The sequence below is a fragment of the Arvicola amphibius genome, chromosome 8, assembly GCF_903992535.2.
Source record: "Arvicola amphibius chromosome 8, mArvAmp1.2, whole genome shotgun sequence".
NCBI lineage: Eukaryota > Metazoa > Chordata > Mammalia > Rodentia > Cricetidae > Arvicola > Arvicola amphibius.
Window position 1 is genome coordinate 98,690,220 of NC_052054.1, and position 18,111 is coordinate 98,708,330.

The 18,111-nt window shown below is 53.3% G+C and overlaps 1 protein-coding gene across 1 annotated transcript in view; it reads right to left on the reverse strand.

Annotated features, from left to right (window-relative positions):
• Crocc2 (ciliary rootlet coiled-coil, rootletin family member 2) overlaps nt 1–16,154 on the reverse strand; it is a 61,885-nt gene extending 45,731 nt beyond the window's left edge. The window contains exons 1-5 of the mRNA XM_038340768.1: nt 16,077–16,154; nt 5,628–5,778; nt 4,598–4,746; nt 2,294–2,400; nt 668–809 (exon numbers count right to left, since the gene is read on the reverse strand). Of these exons, the coding sequence (XP_038196696.1) occupies nt 668–809; nt 2,294–2,400; nt 4,598–4,746; nt 5,628–5,778; nt 16,077–16,154 (627 nt within the window). The remainder of the gene's footprint in view (nt 1–667; nt 810–2,293; nt 2,401–4,597; nt 4,747–5,627; nt 5,779–16,076) is intronic.
• Between the last annotated feature and the right edge of the window lie 1,957 nt (nt 16,155–18,111).

Sequence of the window (18,111 nt, forward strand, 5' to 3'; positions counted from 1 at the left end):
AGTGATGGCGTATCTGACATGGATTTGTTTGAAGGGACGTATGTGGACACAGGCCTAGGGATCTCCCTCAGCTCCTGCTTTCATATGGAGAGCGTCTATCCTTCAAGTGACTTCAGAAGGGAAATCTTGCCACTGGTGTGTGCAGAACACTTGGATGGGCTATCAAAGGACTCCTTTAGCTTCAGTTGTATAGTGTCACCTCTCCAAGACCACACCCTTCTCAGGAGATCCCACGTCCATTGACAGATCAGTAGACCAAACCCAGATACCTCTCAAGGCCTGTAACATTACTCCCTGAGACTACACTTCGAGTGGGCAAGAGTATGGGTCTCTGGTGGTGTCTGGCTAGGAGCTTAAGGATAGCTGTGTGACACAGGTCCTTTAAGCAGCTTCTCTGTGAAGCCAACAATGTCCCACATCAGAGCCAGGAATAACCCAAGAACCCTCCAGTCTTGTTCTTCTTTCCCCAAGGCGAGAGGGGACCGAGCTGTCCCTCATGACACAGACTGCTGTGACCAAGCAGAATGGATGGTGAGGTCTCCTACCAGGAGGGATGGTATGAAGCCAGCATCCCCCTGCCTGCTCCTTGCTGCTCACCTACCATCGGCTACAGGCACCAAATTAGACAGGCAGAAGCAGGAGCAGGCTCTGGGGACCAGCGACATACCTCCCGCAGCTCCAGCTTGCCCTGCAGGCGGAGCAAGCTGTGTGTTGTTCTGGCCAGCTCCCTTGCCAGTGTGTCGTTGGCCTTCTGCATGTGCTCCAGCTGTCCCCGCAGGAGGGTGTTTACTTGGGAGAGGCCCATGCTCCTAGATGAACAAAACCCACAGCTTCATGTGTGGTGACTTCCTAAGGAGACACATGCAGCCCAGGGGTCTAAACCAAGGGCCTAAACGGTGCCCTGAGGCTCCCGCGCTTGCTCAGGTGCACGCCACCCCATCCCCCCCCCCCCCCCGTACTCCTAAGTGGCACCGACCACCTGCAAGGAGCCCCACATGAAGCCAGCATCAGAAGAACTCTCCCCAGGGCCAGCTCAGCATCATCTTTCCTTCCCAAGACTCCTGTTCTCCCAAGTTCTCCCTTACCCCTAGCCACTCCTTTCCCTGTAAGAAATTGATAAGGTACGGGAGGCTCCAAGGGAGCCTTGGAGGGGCAGGCTGGCAGGAGCTGGGCACCTCTGGGAGATGCCAGCCATCCTGTCAGCTTTTCAGGCATCAGGCTCCCCTGAGGCTCTTCTTCCCCCTCAAAATGGGTTTTCAAAATGCTCTTCAGCATTTTCTCCCTCCGCCAGATTCCTGGAGGATAAGCCAACCACAGGATGTTGGTGATGGCGAGATCCGCTCAAGTGGGGCTCTAAGGGCTGTTTCTGGGACTGGGGTGTGGTGCATTCTTGCCAAGTCTGAACAAAAGGGCCTGTTGACATCAGAGAGGCTTGGAGCCAAGAGTTCTGCAGTTGTGGTTGGCGTGGTAAGGGAAGCTAGAGAAGGGCACCCAGGATTGTGTATGCCAATGGCTCATGGTTGACTGTGGTAACCCACCAACAGTGATGGCCAGGAGTCCTGGCATCACACTCAGGGAATGGGGTCAGGGAGCCTCTGGCAATGGCTGTGCCTTGGGAAGCTGCCCATGAGCCCAAACCTATTCCTGCTGTGGGTGGGGAGGAGTGAGCAGATTCCCCCTCAGTTGCTCTGGGCCTGACATGGATGCTCCCATGTCTAGGAGGTGGGAATATATACTGAGGAGTGTGGGCAGAGGACAACAAGGTCATCTCTGACGCCAGCTGTCACTTGTAGATGGCTCCTCTTAAGAACCCTGGCCCCAGCTTTGGGATATTAAGGCTTCAAGCCTCTCTTATGTCTTTGCTCCCTGTATTCAGGGGTAAAGATAATCACTATTAAAGAGCTAGGAGACGTCTCACTCACCCAGCAGTTATGAGAGGGCTCTCAGCTCTGTACTGTCTGTGCCTTGGCCTGTGCCACAGGGAAGGGCAGGGGATCTGCTGCCCACTCTACAGACTGCCCTTTCTCTCCCTTCTCGCTCTCCCTGTCCCTGAGGGGTGAGAAGCTGTATGTGAGGATATGGGAGTGGTCTCCAGTGGAAAGCAAGAGAGAGCGGCATGGTACTCAGCTCTGCTTGACGATGACCCCTCCTTCCAAGGGTCCTTCCCCTGCGCCAATTTTCACAGTCAAAGTTAACTTTAATGGGTTGGCCAGTAGCGGCAGAGTGAGGTCTGCCCCCTCTGGGATGATGGCCACACTCCTGCAACCCCGATAGCCTGTCCATTGGGTCTCACCTTTGCTGTGAGGCCTCCAGCCGGCTAAGGGCCTCCTCCAAGTCCATGCTATGCTCCAGCTCTGACTTCCGAAGCCGGGCCTCAGTGGTATCCAGGCGGGCCTGCAGCTAGGAAGGAGTTTGAGCCCACCTGGTCCACCTCTCTCTAGTCATTCAGGTAGAGCATCTTTGACATAAAGCTCACTCTGGGAAGAGGCAGGAGACAGGGCTTCCCAGGGGCCTGTCCATACCCTGCTTCTCTGTCCAGTGCCTGTGGCCCACAGAGGAGGGGCAAGGGAAGCATACTGTTTGAGCGGATGATGCTTGGGCACTATTAGGCCTGGGAATACTATGGAAGTGGTGGGACCACCAGGGGGCAGGGCTCCGGAAGTCCCTGGAGACACTTCACCCCTGGTGGCTGGAAGCAGGGACAGCTGAAAAGCAGGCTCTGCCATGCCTGCATGGGACATGAATCTGGGCTCTCTGACTTGACCCATTTTCCAAGTTGTACCTCCACTCTCAACCCCCATTCTTAGGAGGTGGGAACTAACTCACTTGAAGCCAAGTCCCCTTTCTACCAATACAGAGAGCATCCTAACCCAAGGGGTTAGGAAAGGAGACTGGGAACAATGCAGGAGTCAGGAAAGGCACACCCAAGGCCTACTGCTCAGAGCCACTCAGCCATTACTACAGTGGGGATCTGAACCCAGAGCCTAGGAAGTCATGGGGTCCAGGAAGTTCTTGGAGGAAAATACAAAGAGCCGCAGGGAACGGTGATGGGACACAGGGGTGGCTGATGGCCAAAGACCTGTTTATCAGCCACCAGCAGTGTGACAGTTGGGATCAGAGAACTCCAGTGATAAGGCATTGTATCGTCATCTGGGGAGGACATGCTGGAAACCCCTAGCCCAGCTTCCCCCATGTGCTGGGGAGTAGTTTGGGGCAGGGTCTCCTGGCACCCCCCTCTATCTGGCTCTGGGCTGAGCTCTGACTCACAGCTTACTAGTTTACTCCTCTTTGGAAGGACATCTGCAGCTTCTATTCCCTGAGGTCCCTTCTCAACATCCCCCGCCCTGTGCTAGGAAGATCCCTTCCCCCAGAATGCACCAGGGCAGAGGCTCACAGGAAGAATAGCCTCATGGAGCTCCTGAGCCACGCCGTGATAAGAAGCTCCTCGCTGTCTTTCTTAGAGGGATTCTAGGGATGGAGCTAAAGAAAACAGCATTTTCCACGTTTGGTGGAAAGGACATCCGAGAACTGGGACCCAGCGGCAGGTGGGCACCTTAGGGCTAATGTGGTTGTATTCGAAGGCATGGCCAAGCATGGCCAAGCACGGCAAGCCTCTGGTTTGCCACAGTTACAAGCCATAGGATGAGCAGATCCAGGGAAGGACTGGGCCTGGGCATGGTTGTAGGGCATTAGGGTGGTGGTTCTCAGCCTTCCTAATGCTGCGACCTTTTAATACAGTTCCTCATGTTGTGGTGACACCCCCAGACTATAAACTATTTTGTCAATATTTCATGACTGTAATTTTGTTACTTTTATGAATCATAATGTAAATATATTATGTGCAATAAATCTGCTGTGCAACCCCCTCAAGGCGGGCACAAGAACCATTGTGTTGGGGAACACTGGCCAGGGCTGGGCCTTAGATTCCTCATCTTGCCTGCCACACAGAGCTCAGGCTAGGTCCATAGATGGCTTGGTGGTGGGTGCTAGGGAGTCAGAGCCCCCACTCTTCTCCCTTACCACGTCCTTTCCTTCAGTTCTGCTTCTGAAGCTCTCATGACTCAGAGAGGATAACGTGTGGAAAGAGCTCCAGCCTGGAGTTTTCTTTTCTGCCCAAGTTTCTTTACCTTCATAGAAAAGGCATCCCCTAGTCCACAGGCATCCCCCCAAACTTCTGGTTGAAGCCTATACCTCAGAGGTCACCCCTCATGTCTCCCATTCTGAAGCCTGGCGGTAAGTAGGTGCATGAGAAAGGGCTAGGGGCTGGAGCAGAAATGTTTCCCACAGGCTCTGCCTGGGGTCTGAGGCCAACCCTTCCTGGCTCTCTCTTCTGTTCAGAAGCTGGTTCTGTGATTATGATTGACAAAGCTCTGGGACCAGCGGGTCATCATTGACCCAGTCACGCCATAGAGCTCCTGGAGCAGACATACATCTGAAGGGGACATCGGCTTCACTTGCTTATGACTAGCCTCCATCTGTTGCCCAGGTCCTGAGACTAACTGATGGACCCGCCACTATAATCACCAGTCCTGGGAGGTGGTCCCTAACAAGGGCTCGACTGGGAACACTGGCCTGCAAGTACCAGCTACACACTCACCCTCTGGCTGACCATGTGACACCTGCTAACCAGTTCCTCCCGCTCAGCATCTGCCTGAGCCAACAGGTCCTCCAACCGGGCCAGCTCCTCTTGCAGGAGTTCACTCTCCTCCTGTGTATGGGTTGTAGTAGCTGGCAGCTCCCGCAGCCCTGTGGTGAGCGCAGCATCAAGATCAGGCCAGGGCCCTCCTCAAATATCCTACGGTTAGGTCTGTACCAACAGGAGAGGGCTTCCATGAGGAACTTCACTTCCTCTCCTGTTACTAAGCACCCTTGCTACCCTTATTGCCTTTGGTAAACATCTTTAACCTTCTCAGACCCATGCATGGCCAGGTCAAGTCCCTACCCATTAAAGCATGTGTGGGGGACACTGGGTACCACCCATTGTGTCTGGGTCCTGAGCAGTAGTGGAAATGCTGCTTTGAGGTAGCAGGACCCTGCCACCAGAAAGATTGCTTTTCCAAATATGCAGTGGTGTTTCTCTGTTCTTTCCCAACAGTAGCCCAGGGCCCTCCTTATGACACAAAGGGGTCATCAAGACCCCAGCAGAAGGGAGCAATGAGCTCAACTGGGGGTCAGGGAGCCTGAATCCTATTTGGCCTTCATTCAGGGATGGATTCCTTGGAGCCTGTTCCTACAGTGTGATGGTAAGATGTGTATGGGGCTGGATGCAGGGCAAAGACAAAGTTCAGGATGTCTGGGCTCAACTTAGACTGAAATGTCAACCTTTAGGATTTTCACTTTGGTGGAGAAAAAAAATGAAGATGGATAAAATCGAGACACAATGACATAACGGTGCCACAACACAGAGATTACCTCCATATAGCACTGATAACAGCCTCGTAGCTATCTGCATGACTCCTGGGGACCCAATGGGGAGATTGTTTCCCATTTGAGAAAAATGGGGTTAGGAGAGTCTGGGATGGGCAGCAAGGGCCACAGACAGTCCTAACGGTGTGGCTCCCTAGGGTCAGACTCCAGTATGCTGCTCTGAGGTCCCACGGGTACCCGAGAAGCTTCAGCACCCTCACCTGAGAGTGGCTCTTCCACCAGGCTGCTTGACACGATCTCTCGGATACGGGCTGGCACAGGGGTGGGTAAGGCCCGCTGGCTTTCTCCACGGACAGTCAGTGCCCGGTCCTCCCTGCTGGCCATGGGGCTCAGGATGGTGTCTTCCAGCTTCTGAAAAACACCCAGAGCTCTGATTGGTGCAGGCCCTGAGTGACTTGCAGGCCCCTCACACAAGCTCACTGGGGTCAATGAGTGCCCCCACACGGTCACTTCCATGTAGCAAAGAGTCTTGGGGATAGCAAAGTGGGGCGTGGCTGGTCACTCAAGACACATGCCTTAAGTCTCCCCACTTGTGGGGTGGCATTGTGCCTGTCGCAGGCTGTGCTTTGGCAGAAATGAGGTGATCAAGAAAATGGCCGTTTGAGAAAATTCCTAGCTTAGGTCAGCACAGCTCACCTCTAATCCTTTTTCCAGCTAAGAAGATTGGGCTTAAGTCCTGCGCCGACTCAGACTAAAGGGCGGGCACTTTCTCTAGTCACTCAGTAGAAAACATGAGGCTTGGGGTTGACTGACCGCAAGCGTGTGGCTCCCTTTCCCAGCTATCTAAGCAGCTTGCCGGTCACTCTTCTCGAGTTAGAGCAGTCTCCTGTCTCCAACCCTTTGGTGTTGCAACATCAGAGCCAATAAAAAAGCTCATTCCAAATGGTTTCTTTGTCCACATTGTGGTCTTTAGCATGAGCAACACGGGCTGGGCTTGCTGAATGAATTAGAGACAAGACCTCAAGCTTCTAAGTCTTAGCAGAAGCAGAAATGGCTGCATTAGAGGGTACGAGGAGCCAAGAAGCCTGACACCTGGAGCCATGAGCTATTCTATTGCCGGGCATGGCAGCTGAAGTGTTCAAGACAGCAACTGAGGGCAGAAACCCAGAAGTTGAGCTGGAGAGATGGCTCAGAGGTTAAGAGCACTGGCTGTTCTTCCAGAGGTCCTGAGTTCAATTCCCAGCAACCACATGGTGGCTCATAACCATCTGTAATGAGACCTGGTGCCCTCTTCTGTCTCACAGGGATACATGCAGGCAGAATATTGTATATATAATAAATAAATAAATAAATCTTTAAAAAAAGAAAGCTAACGAGAAAGCTAGAACTCAGTGAAGAGCCTGAGGGTGGAGCCTAGATTTGGTAGACTGCAAACCCCAGAAGAATTTGGGAGAGCTGCCGAGGGTTCTAGAGGCAAGTTGGGGTACCTAGAACGGGGGACACGGACAAGTAGTCTGAGCCCAGAGCAATGGACCTTGGTTTCAGGCACCCAAAGCAATAAACTTCTGACTGAAGGCTTGGAGCCATAAGCCTCTTGGTCCCAAGACTCAGAGCTGTGGGCCTCTGGCTTTGAAATTCAGGCCCTAAAACTCAAGGTCATCAATACCACGGGAGCAGCTTCTTGTCTATCCATGATTCCTACCTAGGCATGGTCTTTGGGCTCTCAGATTCTCAGCAACATTTTCTTGGGGCGGGGGGAAGGCACAGTTTTGGGGGAAACAATGGGCCTGGGATTGAGACCTTGTTAGGTCCTGTGGCCAGATTTGTTCCGTGTCAGCTGAAAACTTCCAGATATGGGACGGGCAGACAATATGATGAGGATTAAGAACAACCCACAGTGGCCCACCTGCCCGGTGCATAAAGGATGTTTGAATTATTAGAGGCATTGGGCTAAGACTAGTGATGGATGCCGGGGGCCCCACTCCCAGAGCTTCCCAGGGCAGCAGCCACAGTTTTGCCGACTCCCCAGATGCCTTTCCCACCTTGAGCTCCTTCAGGTGACACTCAGCAGTCTCCTGACTTCCATTTTTCAGCCCCCACCGACAACCTTTTCTATCTGGAGCCCTGCTGGTTCTGACTCTCAGGCCTGCATTCGTGGGGAGGTCCTGCTTCTCCAAGTGACTCCCCTTCCTTACCCATACCTCCTTTTGACTGTAGCCAGGCCTCTTTCTACTCTGAATCCCGAATATCTCCGTGGAGATAAACCAGGACTTTCACCTAGTCCTCCTAAATATAATGACCGCCCCACCCCCCCCCCCCGCCCCACTTCTTTCTGAGACAGGGTTTCTCTGTGTAGCCCTAGCTATCCTGGAATTCTGGTTGTAGGCCAAGTTGGCCATGACTGCAGAGATCCGCCTGCCTCTGCCTCCTGAGTGCTGCGATTAAAGGCATGTGCTACTGCCCAGTTGATTCCTGTCTTAGGTTAGTCAGATTGGAGTCACCCCAATATCCAGATTCTCCAGGGCCCTGGACAGGGCCTGTCCTGGTCCCCCAAGGATCCTGCAAAGGTCAAATGCTGCAGATGAGTGAGTTCAGGGCCTGGCTAGTCTGCCCCTTCAGGCTGGGCAAAGGCTTACTCCCCTAGGTGGTCTTGGAAGGTGCTTTCACTTTGCTTTCCTTCAGAGGACCTCCCAGTCTTGCTCTGAGTGGGTGGTAAACAAATTTCCTTGGGTGCAGCAGCTCCACTGGTGAGGAACGGAGCTCTGCTTGCTACATCTTCCCAAGACCACCAAGGCCTCACCTGCTTTTCTAGGAGTTGGAAGCGCCCAGCCATGGCTGCCCTGTTTTGCACAGGAGAAACCTAAGGCCTAGTGGGGGTAGCAATCAGCACCCCAGGCCCCCAGATTAAAGACGTGATGCTGGCTCCATTTAGAGGTTCCCTCCAGGCCGGAAGGACCCTGCCTCCCCTTCCTCCTCTCCCCGGAGCATCAACGGCGCCACCCGCTAACGGGAAAGCAGCGGCGCAGCACAAACTTGACTCATTCCTAACGTTTACAGAGGGTCACTTATTAGCCGGGACGTCCCGAGAGGCGCTGGGGGCGTAATAGGTTCCAGCTGTGGCCGGGTGCCTGCGATGGGTCGACGCCCAGCCAGAGCAGGAGGGGTGCGGAGGGGGGACGGGAGGGGCGCGTCCCTGGCAGCCCGCCCTCCCCTCCCGCCTCTGGTCCCTAGCGCGCGAGGGAGGATTGCAAGCGGGGGCCGCCCCGCCTCCACACAAACGGCTCGGGGGAGGGGCGCGGGGCTCTGCTACGTCGTGCAAGGAGGTCTGTGCTGACCCGGGCTTGGATCTCAGGGGATCTTACCCGGGACCGCCTCCTTCCCCATCCCCAAGTCTGGCCCGTGGTGGGGAGTGGGGCTAGGGGAGTTTCCAGCGTATGCCCTACAGACTTTGTCCGTGTTGCCACCAGCGGACCCCAGCCTGGGTGGGTCACCATCTCCAGGGCTAGGATCTTTCCTATCTAGCCTGGTTCTGGGGAAGATTCTAGCGGGACCTGGATAACCTCTTGGGGGCGGGGGGATCCTCCGACTGTGGGAAGGACGCCAAGGTTTGGCAAAAGGGACTTCCATGGTCACTTTCCTAAAAGACATCAGATTCAGATGAGCTGGTTTGCGTTTGCTCTTTCCTATTGCTCTCAGCGTGTTCCCCAGCTCAACCTATGCCAAAGACCCCCAGGGAGGCCATTGCTCCTGTCAGTCATCTAGATCTAGCCCCAAGTGGGTTTGTTTGAGATAGTGGGTGCAAACGCCATTGTCTCCTATTCTTCTGTGGTTGTGTGGAGGGAGTCCCATCTAGGAGACTGACCTCCTTACCTCACTCTCTGAGTCAGAGCAGAACCCCCTTCTAAGAGAACTGAGGAGGGGTCCCTGCTGTGCCATCAAATGAAAGGTGACCATGGATATATCACACCACCGCCTGTGAAGTGATGGAGTATGAAATTCAGGCCAACCTGGGTTCCAGGGCCCCAGGGGCTGTTTTCAAGTCTAGAAAGGAGGGAGACTGAGCACCAGCTGCCTACACCCCCGATAATAGTCCCAACACTGCCCACCACCCCTGACCCCCTGGGAATGCAAACAGCTCAGATCTTCCTTGTAAACTGGCCTCCCCATCCTCCTGTGGCCTAGGAACCCCACACTGTACTTTTGCCCTTGCCTAGAGCCAGGCTGGAATGGGGAATTCTGGGGGGTGGGGTATGCATCCTCCCCCATTCTTGAACTTGATTCAAACATTGTTGGGGGACAGCAGTTGTTGTGGATGGGGGTGGACGAGGTCAGGGGCAGGGCTCCAGCCCTCCATGTGGGTTCATATCCAGGAAAGGAGCCTATCACAAGGATGGGCTCCAGATCAGGGCCCTGTCCTATCCTCCGAGGTTCCTGCCCCACAGCCATGACCCTTTCAGATTTGGGATGGTGATCACCCTGAAGGGGAATCCAGGTGACATCCAAGCACAACCCACTGCTAAGGACCAGTGGGGAGCTCAGACCCAGAGGAGCTTGGCCTCTCTCAGCTCTCAGGGGTCTGCCTGGGCTGCTAGGTTGGGCAGGAAGAGGAGTCAGAGTGTTCACTGCAGTGGACTTCTTGAGCAGGGTTTAATGGCCTCTCACTGTTGCTTCAAACAGTGGAGGCAGAATAGAGCACACAGGGACACGCACCCCAAGTGGTCCCAGCGGGTAGCCTGGCATGCTCCTTTTGGGATGCAGGTAAAGGATAAAACAAACAAGACAAAGTAAAATACACAAACAAAAACCATTAAACTCTCCAGGGGTTTAAGAGGGCTGGCTTCCCCTCTCCCATCTGAACCAGAACCAAGCAGGGACTGCAAAGGAGTGAGTGGGAAGCTCCTACTACCCCTAAGTTCTCTCTGGGGTCCTCTTACAGTGCCAGCCACACTGGCCCACTCCCTGAAGACTATCAGGGTTTTCCTGTGGCAGGGATGGTGTGACAGAGACAAAGGGGGTCAATAAGCAGAAAAGGCAATGCACACAAGCTAATTCAAAGCCTCTTTCTCACTACTATGACCACAAACAGGGGGACAGTCTAGGTGCTGGTACCCCAGGGGAGAGCAGAATGGATTTAAAAAGGACCTTGGCTGTTTCAGGTGTGGAGAAAGGCAGAACTCACCCATATCTTTTAAATAAAGAACTCAGTGGCAAGCAGGACAGCCCCTCCACCAAGTCTCCGAGGGAGAGGGCATTCAACAGACAAGCCCAGTGGGATGCTATCTCAGGCCCTAACCTAGGCAACAGGCAGAACATGGCTGGGTGACAGAGTCCTGTATAGTGCAGCGCTGAGTAGCTAGGCTTGCTGCTAATGTCTGCATGCTGAGCTCCAACAGTGCCCCCGTGTGGCCCCATCCAGTACTGCAGAAGGGCTGCAGGGCCTACCCAGATGCTGAAACTCAGGGGCTCCAGAGTTGATGTAGGTTAGGTTGTTTGTAGTTCCTTAGTGCTGTCCTCTGTTCAGGAGCAGACATTTTAAAATCAGTTATCTCGACTTGAAAATTCTGCCCTTCTCCCTCTGTGTGGGAAAGCTGGGGCCGGGCAAGTTTATCACTGCTGGCAGGGTCTGTTAGGACTGAGACTCAACCCTGGGTCCCCAGATACCTGTGGGGCTAGTTTTCTGGATAGCCAGGTCTCTGAATAATTCCCTGCCTTGTGTGCACCTGGTTGGATGCCCGTGGACCCTCCTACACCCCCGTCAGTGAACTGGCCTGGTCAAGAGCAGGCCCAACTGTAGGAGAAGAACACTTTGTTCTCCTGCAGAGGGTTTGGTCAGGACTGCTGGACTCAGTACCTGTAATGCCTACTCCTGTGTCTCACAGGCTGGCTTTACTTCTGTTTTGATTGACACCCCTCACTCCCATGCCTGATTGTACCTGTCAAGCTGGGGTATGGGCATTGCCCCTGGAGCAGACGCGTCTAAAGTCATGAGGGGACTGGATGCTGGTGCAGGGGCTGAGGATGAAGGGGACAACTTATTCTTCCACCCCTAGCACAATGCCTGCCATCCAAACAGGCTCAGACAGGTTCCCAGCACAAGTAATTGGGAGCCGTGTTGGGATGGCCAAATGTATGAATCACTACCTACAAAATGACTCACAGCAGGGAATGCTCAGCAGGATGGAGATGCTGTCTGTCTTATCTGCTCCTATGTCCCAACACCCGCACAGGCATCCTGGGGAAGACAGCAGGCCTGCAGAGCATGCAAAGGCCCAGGATAAAGAGCAAGGGATGAGGAGTGAGGAGACAGGAGGAAGCAGAGAGAGGGGAGGTGGGATAGACAGGGCAGAAAACTTGAGTGCCATTGTCAAGGCTTGGGATGTTCTGCCAAGGAGGGAGGGGCCTGTCCCTGGAACATGGGTAAGAGAAGTCTGAGATGTGGTCCATCTGGTCAGTGCAGTGGCCCTGGTGTCTGAGCATGTGGCCCTGGGAACAGAGCTAGTCGGTGTGTCCTTCCCTAGCTGGCATGTGGTTATCACCATGGCCAGGCCACATTTGGGCCACCATCAGCTCCTGTCCTTGATGGCCCTGCTCTCCTGGGACCTCACACCCTTGATCTTTAGAGTGAGGAGTGACTTTGAAAGGGGAGTGTGAGGGGGAGTGGCTGGGTCCCTGGGAAACTCTGGAATGGCAAAGGCAGGATGAGAGCTCTGGATCTTTCTGCCCACCCCAAGACATCTGGTGATCTAGTACTTCAGTCCCTGGGATGTAATCAATAGTGTTTGTACAGGAAGTACCCACGAATGCCCCCAGTGAGGGGCTTGGAGTGGCTGCAGGGCTGGGGCCAGCAGGTACCCCAACAGGGTGCTTCAGTTCTCCCTAGCATCACGTTGTGAATTTCCCTGAAGGAGCCCTTTAAGTCAGCAACAGGTGATGCCTGAGTGTTCCCAGCTGTTTGGGGGGAAGCCTTAGATTTAGCTAGCCACTCAGAGGACAAAGGGCAGCCTATGACAGTGTCTGATGTGTTCTCTCCTGTAAGATTAAGCCCTAGCACTACCCCTGGGTAGCTGGTATTAGAACAGGTGGGTCCAGAGCGTTGACAAATCGGCTGTGGTCAGCAGTTGAATGAGTGATGGGTGGAAACAGTTCCTACAGCTAACGTCTTGCTTTAGACACATGCATTTGCAAAAGAGAGTGGGAATGAAAAATAGAGGAGTCACTGAAAAATAAGGCAGGCTCATGTGGAATTAGCGCTGGATCCCTCAATTCTTCTAGAACAGACCCCACAAAAATGAAACCAAAGACCCAGGCATTTGAGCCTGTATCCCAGTGATGCTCTCAGTGGCTCATGGAGGAATGAATTGGTGAGCAAGGCATGGTCCATCCACAGGAGGAATAATCCCTCAGCCATGCTATGACCTGGGAGGGCTTTGAGAAGACACTATGCTAAGTGAAATAAGTTGACAGACAGTTCCGTCCACGTGAGGTTCAAATACACAGAGACAGAGAGCAAGCTGGTGGAGTTGGTGCTTAATGAGAATGACAGTTCGAGAAGATGAAACTATACAAATGCCTTTATAAGACTGGCCTGTATGCAAGTCTTGTGGGGTATTGTCTGGATTAATGATTGATGTGTGAGGGCCAAGTGCATTGAGGACAGTACCACCCCTGGACAGATGGTCCTCCATTATATAAGAAATCAGGCTGAGCAAGCCATTAAGGAGCCTTCCCCCCATGGCCTCTGCTTCAGTTCCTGCCTCCAGGTTCCTGCTGTCTTTCCTGGATGGTGGAATACAGCTATAAGATGAACCCTTTCCTCCCTGGGTTGCTTTTGATCATGGTGTTTTATTACAGCACTAGGAACCCCAACTAAGACTAGAGTCAAGGAGAAGAAGAAGCAGGTGATTCTCAGGGAGACCTGCTCACCCTGGTTAGTCCAAAACTTTCTTGTACTTAAGAAACATGTCAGCCGGGCGGCGGTGGCGCACGCCTTTAATCCCAGCACTCGGGAGACAGAGGCAGGTGGATCTCTGAGTTCGAGGCCAGCCTGGTCTACAAGAGCTAGTTCCAGGACAGGCTCTAGAAACTACAGGGAAACCCTGTCTCGAAAAACCAAAAAAAAAAAAAAAAGAAACATGTCTTAAGTTCTGGACACCTTTTTTCAGACCCTTTGGGAAGCAGAGGTGGTTGCTCTGTGTGCTTCAGGTCCTATGATATTAAAAAGTCAGAAGCACGTGAGCCACTACCCTGGTTCATGTCTTGCTGCTACGGTGAGCCTGGCCCTTGTATAGATAGAAATGTGGGCCATTTAGCTCATGGAGCAGGTGAGGTGCCTGGCTATCACCCAGCATGGCAGAAGCCGTTGTGGTGGACGTAAAGAAAAGGTGTGAAAGAAGAGGGTATATGGTGTACGGAAGGAAGGAACCAGAGAGTGCAGGAGCTGGATTTGCTGCCTTTTTTTAAAAAAAAAAAAAAAAAAAAAAAAAAAACTCCTCCTGGAAGGAAATGGGGGCCAGAAAGAAGCCACCAATCCCTTCTGGGGCCAGTGCCCTATGACCTGAACACTTTCCGCTCTTCATTACCGTCACCCCCTAGACTTCCAGCTCATGAACCCTTTGGGGGCACATTCAAACCACACCCAAACCATAGCAACAGCTTCTGCCAACAAATATGAAAATTTATAATGGACAAGTTCCCAGAAAACTAGAACTTAACCCAAAAGAAACAGTTCGAAAAGTTCTAGGCCGTTAAAGCATCCAAGTCAAGAGGGGGGAATCTTCCCACACCACTCGCATCACCTGGGTCTGAGAGGACTCAGGAAGCCCCATCTCCTGGTGCACAGAGAGCCCCTCATTCCATATGCAATTTTAGGGGTCTTTGAACTCACTGAGCCAGTGTGCCCCGTCCCTCAGAATCAAGCTCGGGACTCCCAAGCCTGGTCCTTGTCTCCAGTTCTAGCTCTCAAAAGGCCTGGGGGGCTGGGGCTCTGGGGCACTGTGCAGAGGCTATTGGGGGAGGGTGTGCAGATGAGGCAAGGGAAAGGGGACTCTGACTGAAGGAAGAGGAATGCTGAGGAGCTCTTCCCGTCTCAGGAAGCAGCTTGAGGTCAAAGACCATGCTCCTGGTCATATAGGAGGCTTCCCCCACTCAACCTCTGTCCTTCTCTGGGTCCCACAGTTCCCTGTATGTAGCCAGAGGAGCTGGAGGTCCCTAGAGTCCTGCCACAAGTCTGATATGCCTATCTGGGTATCTCATGGCGCCTTCCTGCTGCATGCTCACCTGATGTAATTGCACAGAGATCTCAATCACAGCTGTGCAAATAGCGGGTGTGGCCCGGCAGACAGAACAGTCTCACCAGGCTCTGTATGACTCTCAGGTGACAGCTTCCCAGGGACAGTGGGATTAGGTGCAGGCAGAAGCCCCCATCACCCGTGCCCAGAGGTGTTTGCGTTACCCTGGGTTTATCCCTCATGTCCCCTGGCAAACACACAGCCACATACTTCTACCCTGAAGCCTCAAAGGAGCTGCCCAGGTCCTTGCAGGGTGATGTGATGCTCAGATGTGCTGGGCTGGGAGTATTTTGTGAGCTGTGGTGTGCCGACCTCTCCTTCTGAACCCACCATCAGTCTTGCTCTCAGAACTCAGCCTGAGACCCCGTGAGGTAGAACTTGCAGGGTGGCCTCCAATCTCTTGTCATGTTGCATCAGCTAACCTATTTCTTAATTACACTTATTTATTTGTGTGCTAGGTTGGTGTGTGTGTGTGTGTGTGTGTGTGTGTGTGTGTGTGTGCTATAGGGTATGTGGGAAGGTCAGAGAACAAATTTTGGCATTTGGACCTCTTCACCACGTTACTCCCAGGGATCAGACTCGGGTCATCAGACTTGATGGCAACAGCCATCACCCACTGAGCCGTCTCCTCCACCCCAACTGGCTTTAATACTCTGTCTGTGTCATGGTCTGCCCTATGTGGGCAGATGTGTATGCCTATGTGTGCAAAGGTGCTACCGTGTCATTTAGCCACTTGGCACCTTCTGTGCAGCTACTCCTTCCAGGGCATCTGATGCACTGTTTACCTAGGACCACGTCAATCCCCTGCAGCGTGGCTCTGAGGGGCTGAGAGCTGAATTCATGAATGCTCTGAGTCAGCAGGACCATCTGGGGCACACTGTGATCCCCAGAGGATGGGCACGGCCTGGCTGGCATGGTTGGGTGATGACGGCGAAGGGCAAGCAGGATGTGGAGGCTTAGGGTGAGGGACAGCAGGACCGGCAAGTAGATGAGCTTTGAAAAATGGGAGGCGGAGAGGAGAACGGGGATGTGGGGATGGATGATTCCATCAGTGCTGTTCTGCAAGCAAGTTCCATGATGATAGAAAAGAAACTTCTGCAGCCTACAGAGAGGGTATTGGGAGTCCCCTCAAATTGAAGTTTCCCTTCCAGCTCAGCTCCAGCTGCTCCTATACCTGGCTGTCAGAACAGAGGAGCCCCTATTCCCCCCACCTTGGTGTGCAGGGTGCAAGCCCAGGGCTCCAGGGGGCTGGCCTTCTGAGCCTCTGCACCAGTCTAAATGTCTACGCTTACATGCTCATATTCACTAAGAGCATGTGCTGCGCATGCCCCTGGGAGGTGCAGCCTTCCCTGCAACGGCCTATGGAAAAGTGCTCTCAAGACCTGCTCTCCAGGGGTCACAAAGGGCAGCCACTTCACTGACCTGGATCACGGTGGCCAGCCCCAGCTGAGACTGCTCAGTGGTGTCCCCGTCTTCAGGATTGCTGGAGGTGGAGCTCATCCTGGGTGAGAGCACAGCACCTCAGAAAAGCAGTGCCTGGACTCCTCAGCACTCCTTGTGCCTCCCCACACCCGTGTGCAGTACCTGGGGCCACTATGCTGGTTCTGCCCTGTTGAATTCACTTGCTTCTGGGCGCCCAACTGCCCCACCTTGATTGTGGAGACCACACACCAAACAAGCCCATGAGTGTTGCTGCGGCAACCAGGACGCCAAGGGCTGGGTTTCCCTGGAAATAAGAGTAAGGGCTTGTTGTGAGGACTAAGGAACACTGTTGGCCGAAGCTGTTTCCCTGGAGACCTGGAGTGAAGCTGACCCGAGGGCGGGACTAGCCTCTTTCTAGAGCCCCCATTTTCTGTCCAGAGAGACTGTTTGTTTGCCGACCACACCCGAAGGTGCAGACCGTTCTCCAGTCAGGGTCACAAACTGACTTAGGTAACGTGCCAAAAAACTTTATGATCAGTAGTGAGATGTGTGTCATGGATGTCTAAGGATTGGCGGGGAGCAGACCTTCCCCAGGAGCCTGGCAGGTTACCTGCTCTGCAGTGTGCCCTGCTAGACTGTACAGAATCACATCTCTCACCAGTTATCCTGTTGGCACTGGTCTGGTTCATACTCTTATCGGCACAGATTCTCAACCTACTCCTGAGACCTTTTGAACTTTGCTGCAGCCTCTCTGCTCACCTGTGCTATAACCTATACATATGCATGCAGATAGAGAGATATATTTACTGCATAGTACATGATATCAAAGTTAACATTGGTAATTAAAATTGGAATAAGAGAATCTGCCCTCCTCTTGGACCAGGCGACCAAGGAGGGTGGAACTGTGTGAAAAATGTATGTTTTGGAAACTGCTAAACCTGTGTGCTTACTGTTATTCCATAAAATTTGACGTGGAAAGCACAAATATGTTTTCTTTGTGTGGGACACGCATGTGCCTTTCTGGCATCGCAAGCTCATGGCAGCGAGGCATCTTCAGAATGTCCTAGGACTAGGAAGGCTGGTTCTCAGGTGGGGCCACCCTGTTCCCTACTCAGGCATACCGTCTGATCTCCATATTCAGTCTCTATGTCCTAGGATGCCCTCTATGGCTGACAACAACCTTGGTCTGTCCTCCTCTGGGCTGTCTGAGAGGACCTTGGCAGTGTTCACCAGTTCATCCCTCTTGGCCACGCGCAGGAGCCTAAGACCCTGCCTTGGCATCCATCCCTGATGCTCTGTGTGGTCCATGAATGTAGCTTCTGGTCTAGGGCTATTGATGGCGAGGAGAATCTTCATGGTCAACCCAGAGCATACTCTATAATGAACCCTGTGAGATTGGCCATTGAGGATAGCGAGGCTCAGGAGGGTCTCGTCCAGTCCTGACCCCCCTCCTAACAGACTGGACTGTTGGACCCAGTACCCTGAACCTCCTGTCCTGAAGTATAGGGAACGAGTTCCACCATAGTTGTCAAGGACGGGCTCTGGCTCTATTGTCCATCCTCCTAACATGTGGCTGATTTGCTTCTGTCTGTGGCCACCTGTCTGGCAGGTTGTTCGATACTTCCGTTCTTGTAGGGAGACTCCTTTTCAGAGGGGGGGGGGGTTGGTTATCATTCCTTCCTCCACACCTGAAACCTCACCTGAATCAGCGCCAGGACACCGCAAACTCTGGATTTCCAGTTCCTTGGAGGACAATTCTTAGCTCTCTGGTACTGAACATGAGCACTGTCATGGCTGGCCTCAGGTCTGCATAGGCACAGACACCCTGGTGATGGTGGGAGGTTAGCCTTGGTACCGAACAGGGTTCTAGTGAACCAGAAGTCCAGTGCACAGGGCACTTCCCCCAGAGCCTATAGGGCATGCACTTCTGACAGCAAAGGGGTTGCACCCCGGTCAGCCCAGCCTTGGCTACCCTCAAGAACCACTCCCTGTGAGCAATGGCTGCCGCCTCTGGACCTGTGAGTTCAGCACGTGT